Source organism: Oncorhynchus kisutch, linkage group LG19 (assembly GCF_002021735.2).
Source record: "Oncorhynchus kisutch isolate 150728-3 linkage group LG19, Okis_V2, whole genome shotgun sequence".
Taxonomy (NCBI): Eukaryota; Metazoa; Chordata; class Actinopteri; order Salmoniformes; family Salmonidae; genus Oncorhynchus; species Oncorhynchus kisutch.
This window is the reverse complement of record NC_034192.2, coordinates 52,141,293-52,165,053: the sequence shown is the minus strand read 5'-3', so window position 1 is coordinate 52,165,053 and position 23,761 is coordinate 52,141,293. Positions and strand designations below refer to the sequence as shown.

The 23,761-nt window shown below is 42.4% G+C and overlaps 1 protein-coding gene and 1 long non-coding RNA gene across 3 annotated transcripts in view; both read right to left on the bottom strand.

Moving 5' to 3' along the window:
* Positions 1-8,765: 8,765 nt before the first annotated feature.
* LOC109910187 (uncharacterized) lies at positions 8,766-16,624 on the bottom strand. The gene is made up of 4 exons (XR_004204197.1): positions 16,310-16,624; positions 15,207-15,293; positions 9,102-9,189; positions 8,766-8,852 (listed from the first exon to the last, which is right to left on the bottom strand). It is a non-coding gene; the product is annotated as an uncharacterized LOC109910187 (long non-coding RNA).
* A 2,564-nt stretch (positions 16,625-19,188) lies between these two features.
* syce3 (synaptonemal complex central element protein 3) overlaps positions 19,189-23,761 on the bottom strand; it is an 8,720-nt gene continuing 4,147 nt past the window's right edge. Inside the window, exons 1-4 of one of the 2 annotated variants that reach the window (XM_020453040.2) lie at positions 21,545-21,641; positions 21,211-21,274; positions 20,587-20,695; positions 19,189-20,365 (exon numbers count right to left, since the gene is read on the bottom strand). In XM_020453040.2, the coding sequence (XP_020308629.1) occupies positions 20,193-20,365; positions 20,587-20,695 (282 nt within the window). In that variant the 5' untranslated portion in view covers positions 21,211-21,274; positions 21,545-21,641 and the 3' untranslated portion in view covers positions 19,189-20,192. Of the gene's footprint in view, positions 20,366-20,586; positions 20,696-21,210; positions 21,275-21,544; positions 21,642-23,761 lie in introns of those variants that run through there. The other variant, XM_020453039.2, reaches the window with a different exon arrangement.

Below are 23,761 nucleotides of genomic sequence, written 5' to 3'. Positions count from 1 at the left end.
GCACACACTGCAGCAGGGATTTTGGCCCACTCCTCCATACAGACCAGGCACCGCTACACCACTGCATAGGGCCGATGGAAAAACAGCAGTCACACACAGCATGATGTTAAAGGATAAGCAGTCCATAAACTAGGACATAATAAGCTAGTAGGTCCCAATCATAAGAATACAAAAACACAACCATTAAGCATTCCCCAATTGAAATGTACACCTATTACTTCCCATTGCAAAAAAAGCATTCCAAGTTTAAAGTGGAACTACAGCGTTAACTACTTTGCAGATATGAAATAAACAGACAATCATAATATCATTGAAAAATATAAAATTCCCAGTTTATGCTAAAAAATAGGTTGTATTTGACTCAATGTTTAATCACGTACACTAAGGCATTGTTGGCAGAATAGATGGATGCAGTTCAATGCATGATCAATATAATTCACCAACACATTTCTTGGTAATTTAACAAATATTGCTTAGGTTGTAAATCACAGCTGGCCTGGAACATTGTTTGCTGCCTACATTCTGGATGCACTGTTTCAGTTTCAAAGACTCAATATTCTGGACAAAAAATTGACAAAAGTAACTAAGGCTGGGAATGTCAATACAATCAAACTAGCAAGGGCAATGATTACAAGTCGGTTATAACGTGGCTAATAGGCTAGCATATCTATTTATGTAGCAAGCTAAAAACACGAAGCCTAATGTTAGCTAGATAGCTAGCTGCTAGGAGGATGTCATGTCATTGGAGGAGTGGGTGAGTGAATTACTTTTTTCCCTCATATCGTTTCTCGGTGGCTATACACAGCTAGAGACGCAGGTGTCATTTGGTTAGCTAGAAAGAACTTGAATGACTGTTATCCAGTTAGCATATCTCTTGCTTTCGCAAATTCCCTCTGGCTATCTACTCCGATTTCAGAGCACTCTCATCTGAGTGTGCTAGAGCGAAGAACAACTGATGAATTTACGAAAGAGCATCACCCACTAAATATGACCGTTGTCAGTAATTTTAGGCAAAAAAAGTAATAATTAGTCAAGATCGCTCTAGATAACATGTAAACAGCCTAACCAGCTCTGCTACGATTAGTAAAATGGTCAGAGTGAAGTGTTCTCTCATTTGTGTCTAGAAGTACACTACCTGTCAAAAGTTTTAGAACACCTACTCATTCAAGGGGTTTTCTTAATTTTTACTATTTTCTACATTGTAGAATAATAGTGAAGACATCAAAACTTTGAAATAACACATATGGAATCATGTAGTAACCAAAAAAAGTGTTAAACAAATCAAAATATATTTTAGATTTGAGATTCCTCAAATAGCCACCATTTGCCCTGATGACAGCTTTGCACTCTTGAAATGTTCTCAACCAGCTTCACCTGGAATGCTTTTCCAACAGTCTTGAAGGAGTTCCCACATATGCTGAGCACTTGTTGGCTGCTTTTCCTTTACTCTGCAGTCCGACTTATCCCAAACCATCTCAATTTGGTTGAGGCCGGGGGATTGTGGAGGCCAGGTCATCTGATGCAGCACTCCATCACTCTCCTTCTTGGTAAAATAGCCCTTACATAGCCTGGAGGTGTGTTGGTTCATTGTCCTGTTGAAAAAACAAATGATAGTCCCACTAAGCCCAAGCCAGATAGGATGGCGTATCGCTGCAGAATGCTGTGGTAGCTATCCTGGTTAAGTGTGCCTTGAATTCTAAATAAATCACAGACAGTGTCACTAGCAACAACAACAAAAACACACCATACCACCTCCTCCTCTATTCTTTACGGTGGGAAATACACATGCGGAGATCATCCGTTCAACCACACTGCATCTCACAAAGACACAGCAGTTGGAAACAAAAATCTCCAATTTGAACTCCAGAACAAAGGACAAATTTCCACCGGTCTAATGTCCATTGCTTGTGTTTCTTGGGCCAATCAAGTCTGTTCTTCTTATTGTTGTCCTTTAGTAGTGGTTTCTTTGCAGCAATTCAACAATGAAGGCCTGATTCACACAGTCTCCTCTGAACAGTTGATGTTCAGATGTGTCTGATACTTTAACTCTGAAGCATTTATTTGGGCTGCAATTTCTGAGGCTGGTAACTCTAATAAATGTATCCTCTGCAGCAGAGGTAACTCTGGGTCTTCCATTCCTGTGGTAGTCCTCATGAGAGCCAGTTTCATCATAGCGCTTGATGGTTTTTGCGACTGCACTTGAAGAAACTTTAAAAGTTCTTGAAATGTTCCGTATTGACTGACCTTCATGTCTTAAAGTAATGATGGACTGTCATTTCTCTTTGCTATTTTAGCTGTTCTTGCCATAATATGGATTTGGTCTTTTACCAAATAGGGCTATCTTCTGTATAACCCCCCTACCTTGTCACCACACAACTGATTGGATCAAATGCATTAAGAAGGAAAGAAATTCCACAAATTAACTTTGAAGAAGGCACAACTGTTAATTGAAATGCATTCCAGGTGACTACCTCATGAAGCTAGTTGATAAATGCCATGTGTGCAAAGCTGTCATCAAGGTAAAGGTTGGCTATTTGAATAATCTCAAATACACTTTTTTGGTTACTACATGATTCCATGTGTATTATTTCATAGTTTTGATGTCTTCACCATTATTCTACAATGTAGAAAATAGTAATAATAAAGAACAACCCTTGAATGAGTAGGTGTTCTAAAACTTTTGACTGGTAGTGTAGCTAGCTAGCAAACTAGCCAACGTAAGCCAGTTAGCTTGGGTGCTTGGCTGGGACAAGCATGCATTGTCAGGCAAGCTGCAGAAGGACGAGAAGGCTACCGTTCCCCATCTTTCATCAGTGCAATTTTGACAGCCAACTAACTGAAAAAGTATGATAGGGTTTATCTAATGTTCCTTCGTTAGATTTGAGCTCATCTTACTCTGGCTAGCATTAGTTGTTGATCTTGTTGTTGTTGATGTGCATAACTGAGAGAGAGAGACTACCTTTTCTTGGTTGTTTGATCAATAGGACTTTAAAGTTCTATTGAGGATTCCTGTGGTGTTTACATATAGTACAGTGGGGCAAAAAAGTATTTAGTCAGCCACCAATTGTGCAAGTTCTCCCACTTAAAAAGATGAGAGGCCTGTAATTTTCATCATAGGTACACTTCAACTATGACAGACAAAATGAGAAAAAAAATCCAGAAAATCACATTGTAGGATTTTTAATGAATTTATTTGCAAATTATGGTGGAAAATAAGTATTTGGTCAATAACAAAAGTTTCTCAATACTTTGTTATATACCCTTTGTTGGCAATGACAGAGGTCAAATGTTTTCTGTAAGCCTTCACAAGGTTTTCACACACTGTTTGTGATAACATGCGTCTTGGTGAGAGGTGTAGGAGTCAGGCGCAGGAGAGAGCAGGGATGTCTGAGAAGTGTGTTTAATAATATAGTCCAGCAATACAAAAACGGCACAGACCAAAACCCCAAAACTACGCTCTCGAATAATCAGAAACTCGTGCAAACGCACGGAGGAACAAACACAGTTCCGACACTTTACATACATGTGCGTAATAGCGAAAAAACAACAAACATCAAATACACTCGAGCGCAATGCACACAAGTCTAATCCTGCACGAATTACGGCAGGTAACAGGTGCCCTATATACCCACAGAAATCAAAGCAATGAAAACCAGGTGTGAAAAGGAACACAGACAAAACAACCAGAAAAAGAAAAAGGGATCGGTAGCGGCTAGTAGACCGGCGACGCCGAGCGCCGAGCGCCGCCCGAACAGGGAGAGGAGTTACCTTCGGTAGAAGTCGTGACACTGTTGCTGGTATTTTGGCCCATTCCTCCATGCAGATCTCCTCGAGAGCAGTGATGTTTTGGGGGCTGTTGCTGGGCAACACAGACTTTCAACTCCCTCCAAATATTTTCTATGGGGTTGAGTTCTGGAGACTGGCTAGGCCACTCCAGGACCTTGAAATGCTTCTTACGAAGCCACTCCGTTGCCCGGGCGGTGTGTTTGGGATCATTGTCATGCTGAAAGACCCAGCCACGTATCATCTTAAATGCCCTTGCTGATGGAAGGAGGTTTTCACTCAAAATCTCACGATACATGGCCCCTTTCATTCTTTCCTTTACACGGATCAGTCGTCGTGGTCCCTTTGCAGAAAAACAGCCCCAAAGCATGATGTTTCCACCCCCATGCTTCACAGTAGGTATGGTGTTCTTTGGATGCAACTCAGCATTCTTTGTCCTCCAAACACGACGAGTTGAGTTTTTACCAAAAAGTTATATTTTGGTTTCATCTGACCATATGACATTCTCACAATCTTCTTCTGGATCATCCAAATGCTCTCTAGCAAACTTCAGACGGGCCTGGACATGTACTGGCTTAAGCAGGGGGACACGTCTGGCATTGCAGGATTTGAGTCCCTGGCGGCGTAGTGTTACTGATGGTAGGCTTTGTTACTTTGGTCCCAGCTCTCTGCAGGTCATTCACTAGGTCCCCCCGTGTGGTTCTGGGATTTTTGCTCACCGTTCTTGTGATCATTTTGACCCCATGGGGTGAGATCTTGCGTGGAGCCCCAGATCGAGGGAGATTATCAGTGGTCTTGTATGTCTTCCATTTCCTAATAATAGCTCCCACAGTTGATTTCTTCAAACCAAGCTGCTTACCTATTGCAGATTCAGTCTTCCCAGCCTGGTGCAGGTCTACAACTTTGTTTCTGGTGTCCTTTGACAGCTCTTTGGTCTTGGCCATAGTGGAATTTGGAGTGTGACTGTTTGAGGTTGTGGACAGGTGTCTTTTATACTGATAAAAAGTTCAAACAGGTGCCATTAATACAGGTAACGAGTGGAGGACAGAGGAGCCTCTTAAAGAAGAATTACAGGTCTGTGAGAGCCAGAAATCTTGCTTGTTTGTAGGTGACCAAATACTTATTTTCCACCATAATTTGCAAATAAATTCATTAAAAATCCTACAATGTGATTTTCAGGATTTTTTTCCTTCTCATTCCGTCTGTCATAGTTGAAGTGTACCTAGGATGAAAATTACAGGCCTCGCTCTTCTTTTTAAGTGCGGCAACTTGCACAATTGGTGGCTGACTAAATACTTTTTTGCTCCACTGTATTTGCAGAAATTAATTTGGTAATATTTTGTTGCTTTTGGTGAATGCGTTCTAATGATATAAAGTCGGGCTGTTGTAACTGCCTGTAAACGCACAGTACAGTTCAAAGTGAATGATGGCAGACTCGTGTGGCAAATGGCTTGTTTGTATAAAGGCCTACTGTAGCTCTGATTGGCTATAGCGCACCGGTCTGTGTAGACTCCGGTCCTTGACAAGACAGATGTTCTTATTCGGTTGTAGTTACGGCAGTGTCTTAATTGTCCAAACACACGGTTGCTTTCCCACCCTATATTACTATAGAAGTTTCACAAATGGCCTTAGTTTACATCATTCACAAACATTCTATGAATTTATGAAAACGTGAAAATGACCATATCTACAGTGGTCGCTTGTCAGAAACAGTTTTAAAAAGTGTCATTCTTCCTGGGGGTGTATATGAACAGATTTGAACAATATTTCATGTTGTTAAAATGCTTTCAGTTCCTTTAAAATGCAAAAATGTGTCACACACAAGTTAGTTATTTTATAAAAGATGGCTAACAACAGCAAACGCGCTCCAATAAATAACACAGTTCCACTCACCAGATGATGATAGTTTGAAAGTTAAGTTATTCTTGAAAAGGGAGAAGCTAACAAATTAGCAACAACATCTTCTTTGATAACACCTGCTGCAGCTGTTGCAAACTAGCCGACAACAAAAGCTAGCTAGCTAGACCGTGGGAAAATTACTGCTCGCTATTGGGCAGTGACCTGTTGGCCTTCAATAAGGCAGAAGTTTCTATACATTTTTGTAAAAACAACGGTCCCACCCATGAAGTCAAAATGTGATTGGTTGATTCCTCTGTCACTCCAAATTTTGCACTAATAGAGTTGAATAGCAGATGCCTTTATCTAGCTTCTGATGGCCTAGCTAACTAGATTTATCTCCACAGAGATCAGCAGTGTTAACCCTTTACTTTCCAACAAAAACTGAGATTAAATCAGAACATCTGTTACGCCCTGATCTGTTTCACCTGTCTTTTTGATTGTCTCCACCCACCTCCAGGTGTCACCTGTTTTCCTCAGTAGTCCCTGGGTATCTATACCTGTGTTCCCTGTTTGTCCGTTGCCAGTTCGTCTTGTCTGTCAAGTCAACCAGCGTGTTATTCCGTGCTGCTGCTGACCTTGTTTATGATCTTTTGCCTGTCCACGACCATTCTCTTACCTGCCCCTTGGATTATAATAAATATCAGAGACTCGAACCATCTGCCTCCCATGTCTGCATCTGGGTCTCACCCTGTGTCCTTATAACATAATTGAAAATAATATTATAATTATTATTACAACATATTATTATAATCATTACTGTATAAATCCTTAGCGTATTTTACAAATCTGAAGGTGTAGAAGGCCCATTGTTCCTCTCTGTGTTAGTAATGATTTGTAGAGTGGCTCTATTTTTCCTCAACATGCATTTTGTCACTATTCTGAATGTCTAAAGAATCCATATGTTGTTATGAAATATGAACACAGAAATACTGGACGTTTTCAACTCTTACTATGTGTTGATTTGACAAAATTCCAATCATAGACTTGAATTGGACTCGCATTTTTATGGTCTTGACTCGATCTCAGACCCCTTGTCCCCCCTCCCAGTCTCGATCTTGACTCGGTGCCCCCCGTCTTGATCTTGACTCAGTCCACCCCTGTCTTGCTCTTGACTTAGACTCGATGTTCTCCAGTCTCGGTCTTGACTCGGTCCCCCCCGTCTTGGTCTTGACTAGGTCCCCCCCAGTCTTGGTCTTGACTCGGTCCCCCCCGGTCTTGGTCTTGACTCAGACTCGATGTTCTCCAGTCTTGGTCTTGAATGGGTCTCAAACATAACACTGGTGTGTGAGTGTGCATTGGTGTGAGGGGTTGTACTGGTGTTGAGAATGTGTGTGTGTGTATTTGTGGGTGCGTGAGGGTTCGTTGGTTTTGTATGTAGGTGTGTGTATGTGCAGTTGCTCTTGCTCTTGCTTTCATTAATATATTTTTTTACTGTGATAAAACTAAGATGGTCAATTACATTTATTTAATGATCTATGCTGTAACTCTAACATTACAGAAGAGAGCGATATTCAGAATTTTCCCACGATTCAAGTCCAAAGTCAAAACTATTTGAATTCATATTCAGATAAAGTAACAATTGTGAAGCAACTGTGGTCCCTTAAATAAGTCTACCACACAAACAACTCCTTGAAAGTATTCTAATGAGACCATTTAATCGGTCCGTCACAGAGGGTGGAAATTATAGTCACCCACATATAAATACCGTTGGTTTGGACATGGTCACGTGTGCGTGTAAAGGACGTCGCGCTGCTTGCTTAGCGAGTACCACTTCAACCCATACCTGGTGCGAATTCAGGACCTCTGCCTCGCAAACACACGTGACCATCCTCCCTCAAGAGTCTTAGCCGATCGCGACACCTCAAACGCTAGCTAAGGAGGTGAAGCAAGCGGGACACTTCAGGCTGAGTACGTGTCACACATGCCCATGGGATGTGCTTCGCTGCGTGCGTGTACTGTATCAGTCAGTGGTTTATAATAACCGTGATGTGGTGTGTCTGATGCTGGAGTAAGTGTAGCCATGAAAAGGCTGTTAAATCTTCTTATAAAAAGGCAGAGAAAGAAAAAAGCATGATTTAAATGTTCTTTAACTAGACAAGTTTGTTAAGAACAAATTCTTATTTACAATGATGGCCTAGGAACAGTGGGTTAACTGCCTTGTTCAGGAGCAGTATCACAAACTTTTACCTTGTCAACTCAGGGATTCAATCCAGCAACCTTTCAGTTACTGGCCCAAGGCCCTAACCACTAGGCTACCTGCCACCCCAAAATGATGGATCTCTATATATAGCACATCTCTCGATAGCTAGATATATCTAGCTATTGAGAGAGAGATGTGCTATATATAGAGACAAGGTAAAAGTTTGTCATACTGCTCTATATATATATATATATGAAGAAGCCTGGTATTCAGAAGAGTTTGTGAGTGTGTGTGTACTGTAGTGTTTCTCTAAATTTGACATGACATTGGTACCAAGCCACACATTCACTATGAGGGTGTAGGACTGCTCAGAAGAGCCTTGGAACTGTCCCTCACCAGAAACACTCCATCCTGAAACACACACAGCTACATTGATACACACTGTGTGTGTGTTAGTGAGGCCCACCAGGGGTGGGGGATTCCTGACCTTGTTAACCCATCTGAGAGATGCTTCAGCCTGGCCTCTAGTCCTCCATACCACCCAGGGTCCATGAGTGGGGAACAATAACCAACCAAAATTGTTGGAATGCAAAAAAGAAAGAAAAAACCCCCATTGTATCTAGAATCTAGATCCACCAACACTCTAGACCGCACACACCGGTCATTACACCTGTTTTTGAATGCTGTTCAATTCATAGGCACTCTATCTATGGGTTTTTTATGCCTGGTTGTGCTTGGTCGGTTTTGTTGTGTTTGTTTGTGGACCCTAAAAGAATGCAGCCATGGCCCAAATGTTTGCATACTGCAACAGAGCCATCTAGTGGCCAGTGACGCTAATTACATGCAGTTTATCAATTCTCATCATTAAAACGTTGTTTTTTTCATAAAGGCTCAGCTGATGTAACTACTGATATACTGTAAAAAGAGTGTTTGATTGATTTATCCGCTCACCTTCCAAGTGCCTGTTTTTGTGTTGGGGACATTTGAAGGAGGGTGAGAAGGAGGAGTAGGAGGTTTACTGGAGCTGGATCTGTTGGTAGAGAAAATATTCTAGTACAATTTGTTAGGAGTATTGGCTTGATCTTCATCTCAATTATTCTCCTCTAATTCTCACTCTGAATTTACTGAGCGAACTTGAACCAGTAAAAACACAATTCCTTTCATTGTTGTCATCAAGACTGTCTTTCAATAGTAAAACTGAGAAGGGGAAGGAGCACCTTTAGACTGTTGAGGTACAGCCAAGGGGTTAATGGGAATGGAGAGGTCAAGGTTAGGTTACCCGTTAGAATAGTCTGGTGGCTTTGGGGCCTTTAGTTGAGGTGGCTTCACTATGGCGGGCTGGGGAGAGCTGAATGGACTGTCCTCTCCTGGACACCGTGGGTAGTCACCAAACAGACACAAGAAAGATAGAAGTTAGGCAACACATTGCATTCTCAACCTACTAGTCAATAGTAGCCATAATGGTGGCTATCTGTTCCTACCGAAGCTGACTTTTCTTTGTCTTTGCCAGGCAACTACAGTATATAGCATAATGGGTCTCCACACACTGACAATGCCTTTCTAATTGCCCCTTGGGTATTAATATTGAATTGAAAAGACTTGACCTGAATAAACAGACTAGGAGACTAAATCAACAGGGCAACAGACAGTTGACAGATAGTAACTTGTAGGAGATGTTAAGGTGATGGTGAGGAGGTTGTTTCTTGGAGGGAGCAGACTGTCCAGGCTTCTTGCTTCGGTCAATCAGGGGGACAGAAGGGGCTGGGGGATAAGCATTTAAAGATGTTGCAGAGGTATGATCTGATAGGTTGTTTTAACTAAGGTACCATTGAATTAGATTAGGCCCATGTCCGTCCGTTGTAGTCATTTTAATTATATGGTTTTATCTACCTTAGTTGAATGCTACCTCATAGAATGCACTGATTGTATGAGTGTCTGCTAAATGACTCAAATGTAATCTGTCCTGATTTTCTGTTCTAATTTTACATCGGTGAGCTTGATCTACCGCTAAACCAGGGTTTCCCAAACTCGGGCCTGGGGCCCCCCCTGGGTGCACATTTTGGTTTTAGCTACACAGCTGATTCACATAACCAACTCATCATCAAGCTTTGATTATTTAATCAGCTGTGTAGTGCTAGGGTAAAACCAAAATATACACCCAGGGGGTCCCAGGACAGAGTTTGAGAAACCCTGCTCTAAACCACTATCCTCCTATTCCTTATTGTCATGGTGCTGATCACATCGGAATAGTCCTGCTTTTACAATAGAAACACAAGCAGCTAAAAGACAGACAGTATGATCTCAGAGTACATGGTAAGAATGACAAAAAAGCCTGCAGCTTTGAATGACCTCTGACGGGAGGGGTCTAGCCTGGTTGTGGGAGGTTTGGCCAGCAAGAGAGAGTGACAGAGAGAGGGAGAGAGTTGGAAGCTAAATTAACAACGATTGATTTCAGAAAGAAAGGAGGGTAAGAGATGGACGGATTGTAACATGAAAGAAACGGTAGGGGTCTGATGCCACTAGATGGCACTGTTGCAGTATGCAAACATTTGGGCCATGGTTGCATTCTTCTTTTAGGGTCCACACACAAAACACTACAAAACCGACCAAGCACAACCAGGCACAACTGGTCTAGAGTGTTGGTGGATCTAGATTCTAGATACAATGTTTTTTTTCTATTTTGCATTCTAACAATTTTGGTCGGTTGCTGTTCCCCATGGACATTGGGTGGTATGAAAGACTAGTGACCAGAGGCCAGGCTGAAGCATCTCTCAGATGGGTTAACAAGGTCAGGAATCCCCCTCCCCTGGTGGGCCTCACTAACACATACACACATTGTGTGTATCAATGTAGCTGTGTGTGTTTCAGGGTGGAGTGTTTCTGGTGTGGGTCAGTTCCAAGGCTCTTCTGAGCAGTCCTACACCCTCATAGTGCTGAACCAAGGCAAGGTCTACAACATTCAGATACGTCACCAAGGCAACACATAACACCTGGGCACTGGCCTCATGGGTAGTGAGGTAAACAAACAGCCTCCTCTCTGCTCCGTCAATGGAACCCCTCACAAAAAAGAATTCTACTTCTTTTTTTCAATTATTATTGAACAGATAGTGAGAGAGAATGACAGTGGGAAAAGATAGAGGTCATGTCAAAAGTGACTTGGCCGGATGAAATGCTTTGCCAACACTGTGTCTCGGTGTCATCACCACTAGACCAGCCAGGGGAATTCAAGGGTTTTCAGCTTAGCATGCAAAGGCAATTAAACATTGGTCATCTAGTTAGCAGGCGCTTTTGTCTAAAGCAGGTTACAGTTTACAAACAGATCAGGGACTCGGACTGTAGGGTTTATTGGCTGTGCACAGATAAACACCCATTTGTTGACTTGATGCCTTAATGGCTCAGTGTAGTCAAAAACAAGATGTTCCTGTGTTTTATATACATTTCCACAATATGATATTGGAATAATATGTTGAAATTGTGAAAATGATGCCCTTTTAGTGTACGAGCTGTTTGAAAAGGCCACCTGAAATCTCAGCCTGTTTTTGTGGGATGGCGTTTTGGCTTGCCTGGTGACATCACCAGGCGGTAAATGAGTTAATAGCCCATTGCAAATTTAAGGTAGAGTTCCAAATCTCTCTGCCAATAACAGCTATTTTTCAGTTTTCCCCTCCCCACTCAGACCACTCCGACAGTCCTAGCTAAATTCTTGCTTGAGGAATTGCTCTTCCAGCTGCAAAGTCACAATAATCTATATTTAAAAAATTCCTAAAAACAAAAATTTGCATTAAGGTCTTAATTTAAGGTTAGGGTTAGGCATTAGGATTAGCAGTGTGGTTAGGGTTGAGGCTAGGGTTAGGTTTAACATCCAATTTTATGACTTTGTGGTTGTGCCAGCTAGTGAACACTCTGCAGAGTTCTTAACAATAAATGCCAACCTGCTAACACAAACAAACCAATGACTATTTCAAATCTATGCTGCTGCTGTGTTGCTGATGCAGTTTCCCAGGAGTGAAGGAGATGATAGACCACTACACACACCACTCTGACCAGAACCAGCAGTGCAGGAGACACAGTGTGTGTGTGTGTGTGTGTGTGTGTGTGTGTGTGTGTGTGTGTGTGTGTGTGTGTGTGTGTGTGTGTGTGTGTGTGTGTGTGTGTGTGTGTGTGTGTGTGTGTGTGTGTGTGTGTGTGTGTGTGTGTGTGTGTGTTCTCAATGACTTACCTTGTTAAATAACGGACAAACAAATAAAAAAGGTGTACAAGGGAAGAGATATCTGAAATAATGAAGCTGGTAGGGAGAAGAGAAGGAACCAGATTTGTATTAGGTGGCCAAATAATCAAATCAAATGTTATTGGTCACATACACATGGTTAGCAGATGTTATTGGTCACATACACATGGTTAGCAGATGTTATTGTGAGTGTAGCGAAATACATGTGCTTCTAGTTCTGACAGTGCAGCAATATCTAAGTAAAGAAATGGAATAAGAATACACAAATGGATGAGCAATGACTGAGTGGCATAGGCAAGATGCAATAGATGGTATAAAATACAGAAGATACATATGAGATGAGTAATGCAAGATATGTAAACATTATTAAAGTGGGCGGAGCAGTTGCCGTACCAAGGGTGATACAGCCCGACAAGATGCTCTCAATTGTGCATCTGTAAAAGTTTGTGAGAGTTTTAGGTGACAAGGCAAATTTCTTCAGCCTCCTGAGGTTGAAGAGGCGCTGTTGCATCTTCTTGACCACACTGTCTATGTGAGTGGACCATTTCAGTTTTGTCTGAAAACTTGCACGCACCCTTGTGGGGCCCCAGTGTTGCGGATCAGCGAAGTGGAGATGTTGTTTCCCACATTCACCACCTGGGGGCGGCCCGTCAGGAAGTCCAGGACCCAATTTCACAGGGTGCCGTTGAGACCCAGGGCCTCAAGCTTAATGATGAGCTTGGAGGGTACTATGGTGTTGAATGCTGAGCTGTAGTCAATGAACAGCATTCTTACATAGGTATTCCTCTTGTCCAGATGGGATAGGGCAGTGTGCAGTGTGATGGTGATTGCATCATCTGTGGACCTATTGGGGCGGTATGCAAATTGAAGTGGGTCTAGGGTGTCAGGTAAGGTGGAGGTGATATGATCCTTGACTAGCCTCTCAAACACTTCATGATGGCAGAAGTGAGTTCTACAGGGCGGTAGTCATTTAGTTCAGTTACCTTTGCCTTCTTGGGTACAGGAACAATTGTGGCCATATTGAAGCATATGGGGACAGCAGACTGAGATAGGGAGAGATTGAATATGTCCATAAACACAACAGCCAGCTGGTCTGCACATGCTCTGAGGGATAGGGATGCTGTCTGGGCCGGCAGTCTTGCGAGGGTTAACACGTTTAAATGTCTTACTCACGTCGGCCACAGAGAAGGAGAGCCCACAGTCCTTGGTAGAGGGCCGCGTCGGTGGCCCTGTATTATCCTCAAAGCAGGCAAAGAAGGTGTTTAGTTTGTCTGGCAGCAAGACGGTGTCTGTGACGTGGCTGGTTTTACCTTTGTAGTCCGTGATTGTCTGTAGACCCTGCCTCATACGTCTCGTGTCTGAGCCGTTGAATTGCAATTTCACATTGTCTCTATACTGACATTTCACTTGTTTGATTGCCTTGCAGAGGGAATAACTACACTGTTTGTATTCTGCCATATTCCCAGTCACATTTCCATGGTTAAATGCGGTTTCAGTTTTGCGCGAATGCCGCCATCTATCCACGGTTTCTGGTTAGGGTAGGTTTTAATGGTCACAGTGGTTACAACATCCAGTGGTTACAACATCTCCCAAGCACTTCCTTATAAACTCACTCACCGAATCAGCGTATAAATCGATATTATTCTCTGAGGCTAACCAGAACATGTCCCAGTCTGCGTGATCAAAACAACCTTGAAGCGTGGATTCTGATTGTTCAGACCATCGTTGAATAGTCCTTATCTCGGGCAAAATGGAGTCATGGTCAGATTTGCCAAAAGGAGGGCGGGGGAGGGCCTTGTATGCATCCTGGAAGTTAGTGTAGCAGTGATCCAGTGTTTTGCGAGCGCGAGTATTACAATCAATATGCTGATAGAATATAGGTAGCCTTGTTCTCAAATTTGCTTTGTTAAAATCCCCATCTACAATAAATGCAGCATCGGGATATATGGTTTCCAATTTGCATAAAGTCCAGTGAAGTTCCTTGAGGGCCGTCATGGTATCCGCTTGAGGGGGATATACACGGCTGTGACAATAACCGACGAGAATTCTCTTGGGAGATAATGCAGTCGCATTTGATTGTGAGGAATTCTAGGTCAGGTGAACAAAAGGACTTAAGTTCCTTTATGTTGTTACAATTACACCATGAGTTGTTAATCATGAAACACACACCCCTGCCCTTCTTCTTCCTGGAGAGATGTTTATTTCTGTTGGCGCGACACGAATCCCGGTGGCTGTACCGACTCCGACAGCATATCCTGAGAGAGCCATGTTTCCGTGAAACAGAGAATGTTACAATCCCTGATGTCTCTCTGGAAAGCAGCCCTTGCCCTAATTTCGTCTACCTTGTTGTCTAGAGACTGGACATTGGCAAGTAATATACTCGGAAGCAGTGGGTGATGTGCGCGCCTCCGATGTCTGACCAGAAGGCCGCTCCATCTTCCTCTTCTGAGGTGACGTTGTTTTGGGTGAGCCTCTGGAATCAGTTCAAATGCCCTGAGTGGTTCGGACAAAGGATCCACTTCGGGAAAGTCATATTCCTGGTCGTAGTGCTGGTAAATTGATGTCGCTCTGATATCCAAAAGTTCTCCCCGGCTGTATGTAATAACACTTAAGGTTTTCTGGGCTAACAATGTAAGAAATAATACATAAAAAAAACAAAATACTGCAAAGTTTCCTGAGGACTAGAAGCGAGGTGGCCTCTCTGTTGGTGCCATCTTAAGCCAATTCACCATGGAGGGTTTATTTTCATGTTATAAGGTTAACGTTATGAAGCTGCATGTTGTAAGTTAAATGTAGTGTTGTACATATTATACTGGTCGTTATTTTCATGTTATAATGCTAAATGTAGTGAAGTTGTATATACGGATCTTCACCTGTCATTTTTAGGTTGTAATCATTATTAACCTGAGAGAAAAATTGGTTTATTACAAGTGTGAATATGTGGACAATTGATGGTCCCTGTCCAGTTCTTTTGGCTCCATGCTTTCAATACACACACACACACACACACACACACACACACACACACACACACACACACACACACACACACACACACACACACACACACACACACACACACACACACACACACACACCTTCCTCATCTTCTCCCTCACTCCTCAGCATGAGGTCATGTTTGACCAGGTCACCCACCCCCTGTTCCGCTCTATTCAGAGAGGCCATCTTGACTGGGTGGCTGAAGTCACGTGATCAGGTCACACCCTCTCAGCTGTGCCCACACTGAACAGAAGAAAATATATATATTTTTTAAACACACTGTAAAATAAACATGTCTATTTGACAAAGCTGTCCTAGGTTTAAATCAAAAGGACTGAGTCTACCAAAATGTAGGGCTTTTATTTAAGAACAGTTGATTTGTTGATTAGATTAACTGCATGTGGCATTGCAGGGCTAGAACAGCATGGATTGTCTGACAATTCCCTAGGTAGGAGAGGGTGTGGATTGTCTGACAGTTCCCTAGGTAGGAGAGGGTGTGGATTGTCTGACAGATCCCTAGGTAGGGGAGGGTGTGGATTGTCTGACAGATCCCTAGGTAGGAGAGGGTTGAGAACATGTAGTAGATAAAGGAGAGGGTTGAGAAACACTGTAGTAGATAAAGGAGAGGGTTGAGAAACACTGTAGTAGATAAAGGAGAGGGTTGGGGAAGACTGTAGTAGATAAAGGAGAGGGTTGGGGAAGACTGTAGTAGATAAAGGAGAGGGTTGAGAAACACTGTAGTAGATAAAGGAGAGGGTTGGGGAAGACTGTAGTAGATAAAGGAGAGGGTTGGGGAAGACTGTAGTAGATAAAGGAGAGGGTTGAGAAACACTGTAGTAGATAAAGGAGAGGGCTGAGAAACACTAGTAGATAAAGGAGAGGGTTGAGAAACACTAGTAGATAAAGGAGAGGGTTGGGGAAGACTGTAGTAGATAAAGGAGAGGGTTGAGAAACACTGTAGTAGATAAAGGAGAGGGTTGAGAATCACTAGTAGCTAAAGGAGAGGGTTGAGAAACACTAGTAGATAAAGGAGAGGGTTGGGGAAGACTGTAGTAGATAAAGGAGAGGGTTGGGGAAGACTGTAGTAGATAAAGGAGAGGGTTGAGAAACACTGTAGTAGATAAAGGAGAGGGTTGGGGAAGACTGTAGTAGATAAAGGAGAGGGTTGAGAAACACTGTAGTAGATAAAGGAGATGGTTGAGAAACACTAGTAGATAAAGGAGAGGGCCCAGGGGGGTAAATAAGAGATACAGACATACCTATATGCCAGTCTGTCCAGACACTCAGACATGGAGTCCAGCCCCTTCAGAATGTGGTCCAGATCAGTAGTCACCCTGTTCTGTTCTCCTCTCTCTTCTCTCCATCTGAAACACCACAGACAGTCAACTAGATTACACTCAGTCAGTGTAAAGTCAACATGCATGGCCACTGATTCACATAGAAAGAAATAGCCTACATTCAAACATTCATCATCATACACTGAACAAAAATACGCAACATGTAAGTGTTGGTCTCATCTTTCATGAGCTGAAATAAAAGATCCCAGAAATTTCCATACGCACAAAAAGCTTATTTCTCTCAAATTTTGTGCACAAATTTGTTTAGATCCCTGTTAGTGAGCATTTCTCCTTTGCCGAGATAATCCATCCACCTGACAGCTGTGGCATTTCAAGAAGCTGATTGAACAGCAAGATCATTACACAGGTGCACCTTGTGCTGAGGACAATAAATTCCAATCTAAATGTGCACAATGCCACTGATGTCTCAAGTTGAGGGAGCGTGCAATTGGCATGTTGACTGCAGGAATGGCCACCAGAGCTGTTGCCAGATAATTAAATGTTTGTCTACCATAAGCCAACGTTGTTTTAGAGATTTTGGCAGTCAGTCCATCCGGCGTCACAACCGCAGACCACGTGTAACCACTCCAGCCCAGGACCTCCACATTCGGCTTCTTCACCTGCATGATTGTCTGAGACCAGCTGATTAAACTGTGGGTTTGCACAACCTTAGAATTTCTGCATAAACTGTCCGAAACCACCACCCATCTGCGCACTTGACATCCTCACCAGGGTCTTGACCTGACTGCAGTTCAGCGTCGTAACCGACTTCAGTGGGCAAATGCTCAACTGTGATGGCCACTGGCATGCTGCAGAAGTGTGATCTTCAAGGATGAATCCCTGTTTCAACTGTACTGGGCAGATGACCGACAGAGTGTATGGCGTTGTGTGGGCGAGCGGTTTGCTCATGTCACTGTAGTGAACAGAGTTCCCCATAGTGGCAGTGGGGTTATGGAATGTGCAGGCATACGCTACGGACAACAAACACAATTGCATTTTATCAATGGCAACTTGAATGCAGATTCCGAGACGAGATCCATTGTCGTGCCATTCATCCACCGCCATCACCTCATGTTTCAGCATGATAATGCACGGCCCCATGTAGCAAGGATCTGTACACAATGCCTGGAAGCTGAACATTTCCCAGTTCTTCCATGTCCTGTATACTCATCAGACATGTCACCCAATGAGCATGTTTGGGGTGCTTTGGATCAATGTGTACAACAGCGTTTTCCAGTTCCCACCAATATCCAACAACTTCGCACAGCCTTTGAGTACAGTTACATGCACACAATAATGTGATTGTGGATAATCAGATTACTATAATAGTTTGATTAAAACATTTACATGTTTTGCAAGAAGAACAATTCCCCTAATAATCCTGTTTGCATGGACACATCTGAAATCAGGCTACCTACCTGATGGCACTCTGATAAATGCAGAAAATCGGCAATCAAAAAAAACGTTCTACCACAGCAAACATGTTATTTTTGGTAAGCATATTCTGAGTTCGGACATATAAGGTTTGTATGTGAAAACTACTTTGACTGCGCTACATTCAGTTGTTCCGAAATCACTTCACTGCAATAAAGAGGGAGGCTCTCAGCTGGTGCTAGCACATGCGCAAATCAAATACACCACTGGAACGCTGATAAAAGTGTGTACATGTCCTAATAATTCAAAAGATTGCTCAGAAAACCATTGGCATATGCTTGCCTCAATTTTGACCTTACACCGATTAAGATAAGCAGAGTAAGGTGTTTACATGACTATTGCATAATCTGCCTACGTTATATGGGCATTGAATTTGTGAAGGCCAGATAGGGGAAGAGATGGGGATAAATTACTTCTCTAAAGAGAGGCATATTGGATAAACCGCTTGTGCACTCTTGCCCTTAATGAGGAATGTTATTTTTCTTGTTGTTTGTAGTGTTGTCAATAAGTCAAACACTTTGGTAATGACGTCATCATGTAATTGTATTGATTGTCTATGTATCTTTATTAGATTGTCATGTTTCCCCCACAGCCCTCTCTGTGTGAGGTCTTGTTGCTGAGACATTGATTGCCATTGCCTGGCACGCTGAAAAAGGGCTCATACTGTATGTCAATGTCAGTTTAATTAGAGGACTGCTGTCCCATTTCTGGTCTTTGGATTATGGACCAACCCGTTTCAATTTATTTAAGGTGGAGTCCAGCCGTTGTTAATCTTTTCATAATCTGCCTACTGCCACAATCCGTTTTAATATCAAATGATTAGTGTACATGTAAACATACTCATTGAAGAGGAGTGGGACAACGTGCCACAGGCAACAATCAACAGCCTGATCAACTCTATGTGAAGGAGATGTGTTGTGCTGCATGTGGCAAATGGTGGTCACACCAGATACAAACTGGTTTTCTAATCCACGCTCTACTTTATTTTTAAACATTTTATTCCCAGTCATGTGAAATCCATAGATTAGGGCCTAATGAATTTATTACATTGACTGATCTCCTTATATGAACTGTAACTTGGGGTGGCAGGGTAGCCTAGTGGTTAGAGTGTTGGACTAGTAACCGGAAGGTTGCAAGTTCAAATCTCCGAGCTGACAAGGTACAAATCTGTCATGGTACTGCCATGGTTCTGCCCCTGAACAGGCAGTTAACCCACTGTTCCTAGGCTGTCATTGAAAATAAGAATTTGTTCTTAACTGACTTGCCTAGTTAAATAAAATAAATTGTTGTGTTTATATCATTTTGTTCAGCGTACATGAAGAATGAGATAAAGGCTTTAGACTCTACAGTACCATGACTGCTGGGGGTACGACTAGGATGTGACTATCAATATGTAGAATGTCAACACGTGTATGCACATTTTACCAACTTCTTTTGGCATCCCAATAAACAAGCTGACAGTCAAAATTCGCTATTGAAGTTTATCTTATTACTTGACCAAACCACAAATTCAGAACACAACACTAAAGCTAATTGAACACCCTGTCCAAAGGTACACAACACACAACAATAACCTACATACAACAGCACCATACAACAGCCTGCTGCTCAGCTTAGACAGCATGCAGTGTGGGGCAGTGGTCGCTGCTAGAGATGAGACTAGTATACATATAACTGCAACAACATTGTAGACAAGCATACAGGACAGGACGCAGGCTACTATCTTAGGATTCAGGTCCATTTCAGAACATCAGATATTCCTGGTGAATCACAGCCAATCACATCTGTCAGTGGGATGGGGGTGGTATGTACAGGTCTAGGACACTTCATTCACATAACTTGGTTCAGCCCCTGTCCCAGTTCCTATCCCATCCCCTGCCCCTGTCCCAGTTCCTATCCCATCCCCATCCCCTGCCCCTGTCCCAGTTCCTATCCCATCCCCTGTCCCAGTTCCTATCCCATCCCCTGCCCCTGGTTCAGCCCCTGTCCCAGTTCCTATCCCAGCCCCTGTCCCAGTTCCTATCCCATCCCCTGGTCCATTCCCTGACACTGTCCCATCCCCTGGTCCTTTCCCTGCCCCTGGTTCAGCCCATCCCAGTTCCTATCCCATCCCCTGCTTCAGCCCCTGTCCCAGTTCCTAACCCATCTCCTGGTCCTTTCCCTGCCCCTGGTTCAGCCTCTGTCCCAGTTCCTATTCCATCCCCTGGTCATTTCCCTGCCCCTGTCCCAGTTCCTATCCCATCCTCTGGTCCTTTCCCTGCCCCTGTCCCAGTTCCTATCCCATCCCCTGGTCATTTCCCTGCCCCTGGTTCAGCCCCTGTCCCAGTTCCTATCCCATCCCCTGCCCCTGGTTCAGCCCCTGTCCCGGTTCCTATCCCATCCCCTGGTCATTTCCCTGCCCCTGGTTTGGCTCCTGTTCCCCAGGGGAGCTACAGATGACAGCCCTGCAGCGGAGAAACTCTTCCTCCAGCCGACGAATGGAGTCCCCCAGATCAGGACTGGTTCGCTGCACCACCATGTCATAGGCCATCCACGTCAGCTGTACTGGGAAACCACAGGGGAGATGAGGGATAGGGCAGTTGGTGTCAGTATTGGGTCGTACAGAGTCTGATTTAAAACACAAGGCGGAATTTAGATAATGGATGTGTGTAATTCCCTTTTCTAAATGTAATAAAAAAGGGTAGTAAATTGAATGGTGGTGGAGAGTTATCTCAGAATAACAATAGGTACACCATACAGATGCTTAATAAAGCTAGTTACCATACCTGATATATTTTCCACGTCTTCAATCATTCTCTCTAAATCCTTGTTCAACTCCATCATCTCTTCGCCCCAGTCCTCTTGATGGTCGCAGGATGAAGGAGAAGCGGCCATCTACAAACCCCATATATTCTCATTAAAATTCGAAACACTAACTAATAACGTTACTGTAATTGTTGCAACCAAAAGTAACCACACTGTAAATTATTCATGAACGTACCAAAATGATTGGTATAAATACGTTTTATTTCTTAAATAATTTTTATTTTCATTTCACATTCAAATACAATTACAAATTCAGTGCATTACGTTGTACATTACATGGATTCATAAAAACACGTATATGGTAAATAAGTATAAGGTATGGCCGTGGATAAACTAGTTAATACGTTTTCAAATCCGTTTTATTTTGGCGACATTTGATTGACAGGTCCATGTCGTTAGCTAGCTAAGTTCACTAGCTAACGTTAGCTAGCTGACTGCAAACCGTTGCTAAAATGTATCCAAACAAATGAAGCAGTCTGTGAGATTGTATTAAGTTTGGTTTAAATAACACAATTTCGAGTACCTTAATAAAATAAGAATCTTCTTAGTTATGAATATTTAAAAATCTAGAAAAAAATACTTACAATGCTCTAGCTAGGAGTCTCTTCCTTTTGTCTTGGTTGTTTGTTAGCAAAGATTGCGCGTGCACTGAGGAACACATTTGCGGATCGTCATGCCAATAAATAAATTATTACTTCGAACAATTTACTTAGTAAAAACATATTTTACTGGGAAAACTGCAGATATGAAAACTTTGGTAACAGATCTGCTATAAGATCTCCCTCGAATTTTATTCTGTGGAAATTGTTAAAAGTAGTCCTTGTGCATTGTTATGTGGTTTGTTAAACTTTCACATCAATGGTTTTTGTTTGGTATACAATTCAAAGTGATAAATGAGTCTCAGCATAATTCTGTTACCATGGAATTTCCCAGGGACAAATCGAACCCAGCCTGTCATGTGCTGGAGCCAATGGCCCATTAATTGATAAGCATTTGAAAGTGGATCGCCCAACAAAAATTCCTTATATTCAATAATATACGGGTTGTTCCACCTCAAAAAACACAAAAAAGAGGATTTCGACCCCCGCAATCTCAGATTGTTCGGAAATAATTTCTGTAGTTAGGATTAGTATTCCTGAAGCATGATTTTGTTTAAATATAATTTGATCTCTGAGAAATTATGCTAATTGATTGCACTCAAATTGACCATTTTAATTTATAGGATTCAGATAATATTCAATGAATATAGTACCCAACGTCTGATTTGGACCAAACATCTTCCTACCAATGAGTAAGACACGAAGGAATCCCCCCAAAATATAAAAAACCAGCCATGGACCCTCACACCAATCACACCCCAACAACCAGTATTCAGTATCGGTTGGCTCTCTATGTTTGACAAGTAGTATGAAGCTGTGGCTTATAGAATTTCTTCTCCATTCTATGTAATGTATGCCCATGTGAATCTGGAGATTTTTTTTTTTCCCCTGTTCAGAGAAATTAGTAATTGAAGTTGAATGCTGCTCCAGTTTCAACTGTTCTGCCTGTGATTATTATTATTTGACCATGCTGGTCATTTATGAACATTTGAACATCTTGGCCATGTTCTGTTATAATCTTCACCTGGCACAGCCAGAAGAGGACTGGCCACCCCACATAGCCTGGTTCCTCTCTAGGTTTCTTCCTAGGTTTATGCCTTTCTAGGGAGTTTTTCCTAGCCACCGTGCTTCTACACCTGCATTGCTTGCTGTTTGGGGTTTTAGGCTGGGTTTCTGTACAGCACTTTGAGATATCAGCTGATGTACGTAGGGCTATATAAATACATTTGATTTGATTTGATTTGGGACAATTGTGCACTGCCTCATGGGTCTCCCGGTCGCGGCCGGGCGAGACACAGCCTGGGATGGAAAACCGGGTCTGCTGTAGTGCCTTATACCGCTGCACCACTCGGGAGGCCCCTGTTTTACTTTGAATAAATTACTAACATTTCTATAAAAAAACATGTTTTTGCTTTGTCATTATGGGGTATCGTGTGTAAATTGATGAAGGAAAAAACGGATTTAATCCATTTTAGAATAAGGCTGTAATGTAACAACATTTGGAAAAAGTCAAGGGGACTGAATACTTTCAGAATGCACTGTAAATGTTAGTTACATGCAATATGCTTTGTGGACTTCACCAGACAGAGGTTGCTCTCCAGTTTTGTGATGAAACAAAGGTGTGGTTGTATTTATTCAGCTACGGTGTCTTCTTATTGTCTTGACCTATATATCACAGTCGCAAGGCATATGAACTAACCGGTTATAGAGCAAACAATGTAATTATCACAACAAATAGGTTGTAAAATGGCTTTTTCTGTCTTCCCTAGTGATTGTACCCGCTACTGATTGTGTGGTCATCCTCACGGTTCATGCCAGTCCCCCATGAAAGCAATTCAGTTTGTCCATCACTTAGCAACCTAATTCTTCAAACCAACTCTACTTTAATAGTCCAACGAGTGGCTGCTCTCTAATGCAATCCCTATGGTGCAATTCTCATATAAAGACTTTTCCTACAAGCCCAAAACTTTGATGGAAAAATGGGCTAGGGACTAAAATATTGTGACAACTTTAATAGAACCCAGCACCCTTACCATGCACAAAATACTATACCGTGTGTGTTTGGGAATTTTAACATTGAAGACCCTTAGACACCATAACATTGAAACTATTACAACTACTGTAGCTTAAAGCTGCCAGCATACTAGGTTCTGTTTGCTCCTAGCAGAACAAGGTAGGCAAAGAAAATGTCTGTGCCTCGCATACTCCCTGAAAAGACCTTCGCTTGAAAAATTAGAAAAAAACAGCAACATTACTGTTTGTTCCTATTGAGATGCCGTAGCAACAACATAGCCAGTATACAGTACACTGCCTCATAATCAAGAAATCTTTAATTAATGCAGAGGTCTTAATCACGTCCTTTTTACATCTAACTAAGATGTTTGGTGCAGTATTTCTCATGTGAAAAACTGCATGAAAACTAGTCGTCTCTCATTGAATGACAGCAAACACTTGAGGTAGTGCACTTCAACTACCAAACTTCGACTTGCCCCAGGAAAAAAATGTATGTACACGAACAGCGGAAAAAGCCCTGTGG